This window comes from Lynx rufus, unplaced genomic scaffold (assembly GCF_022079265.1).
Source record: "Lynx rufus isolate CCGP_SWC_20201006 ecotype Redwood Valley unplaced genomic scaffold, mLynRuf1.p SCAF_3, whole genome shotgun sequence".
Classification (NCBI taxonomy): domain Eukaryota; kingdom Metazoa; phylum Chordata; class Mammalia; order Carnivora; family Felidae; genus Lynx; species Lynx rufus.
The window spans coordinates 150423347-150430565 of NW_025814845.1; the positions used below are offsets into that span (position 1 = coordinate 150423347).

At 43.5% G+C, this 7219-nt stretch overlaps 1 protein-coding gene across 1 annotated transcript in view; it reads right to left on the reverse strand.

Moving 5' to 3' along the window:
* Positions 1-6181, reverse strand: part of MTMR9 (myotubularin related protein 9) — a 55240-nt gene extending 49059 nt beyond the window's left edge. Inside the window, exon 1 of the mRNA XM_047091338.1 lies at positions 5606-6181. Coding sequence (XP_046947294.1) covers positions 5606-5787 — 182 coding nt within the window. The 5' untranslated portion in view covers positions 5788-6181. The remainder of the gene's footprint in view (positions 1-5605) is intronic.
* Between the last annotated feature and the right edge of the window lie 1038 nt (positions 6182-7219).

The following is a 7219-nucleotide window of genomic DNA, read 5'->3' on the forward strand; positions in this document are numbered from 1 at the left end:
ATTTAAAAAAATGTATGATCCAACAATACGCTGTCTTACAAGAGACTCAAGATTCAAAGACACAAAGGGGTGAAAAGTGAAAAGACAGAAAACAGATATTCCACACAAACAGTAACCAAAAGACAATAGGTACAGTTATACTAACCTCAGACAAAATGGACTTCAAATCAGAAGTGGTTACAAGAGACAAGGAAGGGCTTTATATACGAAAAAAGATTCATCATAGCAAGAAGATATAACAATTATAAATATTACACACTTAATTACAGGCAACCAAAATATATGAAGCAAAAACTGACAGAAATTGAAGGAAAAAATAGTTGGAGACTTTAATACCCCATTCATGATAGTGGCTAGAACAACCAGACTAAAGATAAATAAGGAAATAGACACTTAACACAATAAACCACCTAGATACATCAGACATGTACATGCTACACAACAACAGAATACACATGGGACATTTTCCAGGATTGACATATGTTAGGCCACAAATCAAAGCCTCAATAAATTTAAAAAGATAGATATCTTACAAAGTATCTTCTCTGAATACAATGGGATGAAATTAGAAATCCACAACAAAAGGAAAACTGGAAAATTCACAAAATTATGGAAATTAAACACTACACTTATAAACAACCAAGCCATGGGCACCTGGGTGGCTCAGTCGGTTGAGCGTCCGACTTCGGCTCAGGTCATGATCTCACAGTTTGTGGGTTCAAGCCCCACATCGGGCTCCGTGCTGACAGCTCAGAGCCCAGAGCCTGCTTCCAATTCTGTGTCTCCCCCTCTCTCTGTTCCTCCCCTGCTCACAGTCTATCTTTCTCTCTCAAAAATAAACATTAAAAAAAATTTTTTTAAACACATAAACAACCAATGGATCAAAGAAAAAAAATCACACAGTAAGTTAGAAAAAATAGAAACAAATGGAAACAAACACATAACATTACAAAACTTATGGGACACAGAGAAAGCTATACATATATGAAACCACTTGATATATGTTATGATGCATCAGTCAAGAATGGGTTGCTAGACAATGGTATTAAGAAAACTGGCTTGCTACATGGAGAAAAACACTTGAAATGAAGGTAGAATCCAAATGAATTAAAGTACTAAAAGTGAAGGGTAAAAGGATAAAGCTAATATGGAAGAAAATGTAGAGAATATCCTAGCGATCTTCTTCAGTATGACTTAAAAAGCAAAACAATAAAGTAAAAATTGATGAATTCTGAATTAAAATTAAGGCCTTTTGTTCAACAAAGAACACCACAGAAAAGTCAACAAATGGGTGAGAGACTAGAAGACATTTGCCATGTCCAAGTAAAGAATAATACCTCAAGAGTATACACAGAACCGGTGCAAATCAATGCTAGAAAGACAACAAACCTAACTTTTAAGCACTTTTTTTTTTTTTTTTAAGAGGGAGAGAGGGGCGCCTGGGTGGCTCAGTCGGTTAAGCATCCGACTTCAGCTCAGGTCATGATCTGGAGGTTTGTAAGTTTGAGCCCCACGTCGGGCTCTGTGCTGACAGCTCGGAGCCTGGAGCCTGCTTTGGATTCTGTGTCTCCCTCTCTCTCTGCCCCTCCCCTGCTCACGCTCTGACTCTCTCTGACTTTCAATAATAAATAAACATTTAAAAAAAATTTTTTTAAAAAGAGGGAGAGAGAGAATTTACACATGAAGCGGGGGAGGGGCAGAATATGTCATGACAGCAGGAAGTTGGAGGTTCTCTGGAGGGTCAGAAAAGCAGAATGTGGTAGATAATTTGGGATTCTATTCTGCCATCAGAAGCAGTGAAATGGATGTACACACAGCAATAGGAAGAGATCCTGAACAAGAGTACTGAGTTAATGTTGAGAAATAGAACAAGATCTGCAACATACTCATACTGAGGTAAATTAAACTCACACATGATAGTGCTATATATTTTATAGGAATATACATATATCCAAGGACAAATAGCAACACTCAGCATTACTTGCCTATAGGGACTGAGGATGAGGTAGAAAACAGGCATGAAAATTAGGGCTTGAAGACGAATCAAATTAAAAAAAAAAAAAAAAAACAACAAGAAAACCTTGTAATGAATCCATCCTGAAAATGACGCATCATCAACTGAGTAGGATTAACTCAACTCTCTACATGTGAGGTCCATGAAAAGAAAAAGGTATAATTGTAAAACCTGTGTAACACCTTGCGTGCTAAAAGGACCACATCAAATTATGTATGCAACGTGCATGACAGCACTACATGAGCCTGTGACGTGTTACCCAAATAGAAGTTACTACTAGATACAAGAAGGGCTGTCTTCCTCTGTGTGATAGAAGTGATGTTCAGAGAGGTTAAGTGGCTTGTCCAAGGACACCTACCCCACCGGAGGCAGCACTAAAAGAGGCATCCTTAATACTGCTCTTCCTCTCACATCGCATTTACAACTCACTCACGAGGCATGGCAGCTCAGCCTTCAAAACACACCCCAAACTGGCCTGCTTCTGATCACGCTACTACTGCTTCCACTCCTTTTTTTTTCCAAGTTTGTTTGTTTATTTATTTATTTATTGAGAGAGAGAGAGAGAGAGAGAGAGAGAGAGAGAGAGAGAAAGGGAGAAAGGAGCAGAGAGAAAGGGAGAGGAAGAATTCCCAGCAGGCTCTGCATCACCAGTGCAGAAGCCGATGCGGGGCTCGAACTCACGAACCGTGCGATCAGGCCCTGAGCAGAAGTCCGACCCTTAACCTGCTGAGCCACCCAGGTGCCCCCGCTTCCACTCTAAAGTCACCACCACCTTTTCCCTGAACTATTCAACAGTCTCCTAACTGGGCCCACTGCTTCCACTCTTCCCCCTCTGCAATCCATTTTCTGCCAGCGACCGGAATCATCTACAAAGTCTGTCTGCTCTTACTTCCTTGCTTTCAACTCTCCAGGGGCTTCCTGTGAAATCCATCACACCGGCAAATAAAGCCCTACACCATCTGGCCCCTGCTTATCCCTCCAACCATTTTCTGCTATGCCTCTAGCCTCTATCCTTGCTCACTGCCCTCCAGCCAACTGGTCTCTGTTTTTCCTTGTCTAATCCCAGCATATTCCTATCTTTGCATTCCCTGATCCCTCTGGCTGGAATGCTCCTTCTTCCCATATTCACACTGCTAGCTTTCTCTCTTCATTCAGATGTCATTCATTTAAATGTCACTTGTCTTCTCTGAAATTCTTTCTAAATACACTGGCATTCTCTACCCTCCCATCTTTCTTTATTTTCCTTCCCGGAACTTATTACCTGACATCGTTATCTACTTATTTGTTGATTTATTTGAATCTCCTCCACTGGTACACAAATTCTTCAACCTTAGTCACCACTGTACCTGCAGAGCCCAGACAGTGGTCAGCACATAGAAGACACATGGAAGTATTTCTTGACCACAACAATTAAACAAACTCTGGTCTGACCACCTAGCTCGTGTTCTTTCCATCACATCATGCTGCTTCCTGGGGAAAAAGGTAAATGTATACACAATTTGTCATTTCTGCCCTAACAGGTTAAAATGTCATGTCTTATATACTTTGTTAGCCTTACCAGGCCTGGCATGTAGTAAATGCTACGTAAATATGATGAAATGAAAGTGTGAAAAGCAACCATAGAAAAAGAAATAAGAAAAAAAGAAAAGGGAGTTGGTGGTGAGGAGAAACTCTGCTTCAGAGGCACCTGGGTGGCTCAGTCAGTTAAGCATCCGACTTTGGCTTGGGTCATGATATCGTGGGTTCGTGGGTTCAAGCCCCGCGTCAGGCTCTGTGCTGACAGCTCTGAGCCTAGAGGCTGCTTCATATTGTGTCTCCCTCTCTCTCTGCCCCTCGCCTACTCACATTCTGTCTAATTCTCTTTCAAAAATAAATAAAAAACATTTTTAAAAAATTTAAAAAATAAATAAGTAATTTGTATTCTATAGCACCACAGACCATTTGGGGGTCAATCCATCTTATACTTCCTATATGCCTATCTGCCCACGTTAGGAGTTTTGAAAGAGATAAAAATTAACCAAATGTTAAGTACTGACTTCAAGGAGCTAACATCTATGTAACTATCAAAATACAAATGGTAACATACACTTATTAAAGAGGTATAATTACAGACTAAAGGATTTCAAGGTGAGAATTACTTCTAGTTGTGGAAATTCCTTCTTTGTAGGAAGAACCTACAAAAAGAGGTGGCAGTTAACAGGGTTAAACTAAATATTGATAGACGAGTAGAGGTTGGATGATGGCCTATGAAGTCCTGAAAGACAAGAACTATATTTTATTCATCTCGATGTTCTTAAAGCCTCCCAAAATGTCTAGACCCTAACAACATTCAATAAATCTTTAACAAACTGGGGAGGAACACGGCATTCCAGGCAGAAGGAAGAGCATCGATAAGATATACACAAGAGAATGCAGGACACGGCGAGCAAAAATAAAGAGTGAGGACTGGCTAATAAAAAGGGTTCGTGAAAGGGAATGGCAAGAACCAAAGTGGGAAAAGTAAGTTAGGGCCAGACACGGAGCACCACAAATGACAGAGTTAAGAGGTTTATGCTTTATTATGCAGGCCAGGAAGAGACCATCGAAAACTTTTACACAGGAGAAGGTTGATCTGAGGAGTCTAGCAAGAATCCTCTGCTTGAAAAAAAATAAATAAATCTGTCACCAATGCATCCATACCATTCAAATTCTACCACTAGAAATTATTTTCTTTTAAGGCATAACCCCTCTAGGAATCTTCTTAATATCCAAGTTTTCCTGAGAGGTGATAAAAAAGGCTGTTGTCATTCATTTACACTTTAGTGTAAAGTGGATGATCAATTCACTTTCTCCTGGCTAGAGTTAAGTACACAGAGCCATTGGGGAAGTAAGAATTTTGACTGCAGATGGATGTATAACTTTTTGACTCTGAGACACCACCTTGGAAAGACAGAGTCTGGGGTGCAAAAAGAAAAAAAAAAGAGGTTAACGAATTAATATTTTTGATTAAGAGCCAATTCTGTTTCTTCCAAAAGCAAACCCTAGTAAGGATAAATAAAAGATATTAAATCTCCTATAGTAGGAAGTATTCAATTGATGACCCAGAAGGTAAGAAATAAGGAGAAATATGATCAACTAAACATGTTTGAGGGAAAGGAAAAAAAAGTTTTGTGAACTTTAGACACTACACACGAAGTTCTTGGAGTTTTCCTCAAAAGTGGCAACTAAAGACTTTACCTAAATCACACTCAACCACTTCAAGAACTGTGACGGGCAATCAATAATCAATAATACAAGGAATATGATGGTGCAAGAAGAAATTTTTTTTAAGGTTGAAAATCCACCCAAATGATGTTATGTACTAAAAATGATAATCAGGATAACCATGTGACAACCCTGGAAATTCCACCCAGATTTAACGGAAATCAGGCATCTCGTTTGAATGGTTTTCTGCTTTCTAAAATTCCTATCCTCAATCTAGGCCAGAGAGGGCTCAATTTTGCTGGCGGGTTAGGCGATGGGGCGCAAGGAAAACACTGAATCGCGTGGCCTCAAACGTCCACCTAAGGACCCCCAAGCTCCCTACGGGAAGGGGGTGGGATGGGCACTCACCGCTTGTCGATGGCGTCGATGTTTGAATGGAGAAGCCACAGCTCCTCGGTGTTGTCCTGCCGAGAAGACAGGATCAGGTGGTGACCAGTCAGACACAAGGTCCCTTCGACGGCGGGATAAAAAGGCCGGTGCAGCACCACATTGTCCACCCGCGGGGTCTTAATCAGCTCCGCAAACTCCATGTTGCCCCGCGGCCAGAGCCACGGGACTGCAGAGTCCCGGAGGTCCGAGGCGGTTACACCGCCGCAGGGCTGGGGACCAGACTGACCTGGCTCGGGGCAGGCCGGAGGGGCGGGGACGGGGCGGGGAGGCCGGGCCCCGCCCCAGGCTAGGGTGGGCGCGGCGAGGCCTGTGGCCACCGTCACTGGCCGCGGGAAGACAGGGGCTGGGGCTGGGCCAGGCCCGGGCGTCTCTCTTGTGCTCCCGGTGCCCCAGGTGCAGGTCTCGGGCCGAGAGAACGCTCCGCGACAGGCCCAGCAAGCCTCTGCCGCCACCTGGGGACCCGGCCTCAGGTGGGCAGGCTGGAGGGAGAAGGAGGAGGCCGCTTTAGGGTCAGTTTCCGAGACCGAGCTGCTTGGGACTCCTGGCGGAAGTAGCTGCTCGGAGCCGGGGCCTAGGGCAACTCCGGGCGGAAGCGGTGGAGCTCGAAACTCGAAAGGCAGGGAAGTCAGAGCCGGAAGTCGGTCCCCTCCCCAGGTCCGAAGAGAATGTTTCCGGAAACAAGGACCCGAAGGTTTGTGTTCCTACCAGGAAGAAGAGCCTTTCTGCCTTCACGCCCACCGCCGTCCCTCTCACCCCTTCCAAATGTTTATCAGAAAAGGCCGGGGAAGAAGGGACGACGAGAAGAGGTCCTTGCCTGCCTCCCCGCACTTTAGTAGTCCCTGCAAGGGCTCGTCACAACGTGGGGCTGACGTAAAGTGTGAGGATTTTCTTCCATTCTCCGTGAGATGGCAAGTGTGCGATCGAATCAGTGATTGTGACCGTAGAGAAACCGCAGGTGTAAGGGAGGAACCCAGGGCCGGCACCGCAGACTCCCAGAGAGCGCCGCGCCAAGGTTCTGTGACCTTGAACGAGAGTAAGAAAAAGCATGCAAACACCTATGAGAGGGACCTAGGTAGAAATAACACACAATGCGCAGAAGAGGAAAAATTTAATCCTATCCTGCGAGGAAGCTCAAATGACTTGCTAAATAGTCTGTAGCGGAGACTGGACTTCCATCTAGATCTGTGAAATCAGGGTACCTGGGGCGGGGGGCGGGGAGGACATTGGTCACCACCACATAGCCACCCCATTAAATACAGTGCCACTGAACTACTCCCAGATACCTAAATTATACCAGAAATTTACTCAAATAAATTCTTCTTGCTTAGTGCCCCCTTCTTTAAACTATTTTCATAACTTCATTAACCTTTGAAATCCTCACCATCTAGTACCTAAGGACAACGGATAGGCTAAAGTTTCACAGCAATCAAAGTCAAAATGAATTGCCTAAAATCTCACCTGATATATATAAATAAATAAATAGAGAAATAAATAAATAAAATCTCACCCCATCACCCAACAGTGTCCCTGCTTCTGGCCTTGCCCTTCCTAAAATGTTCCTTTATTAAAACA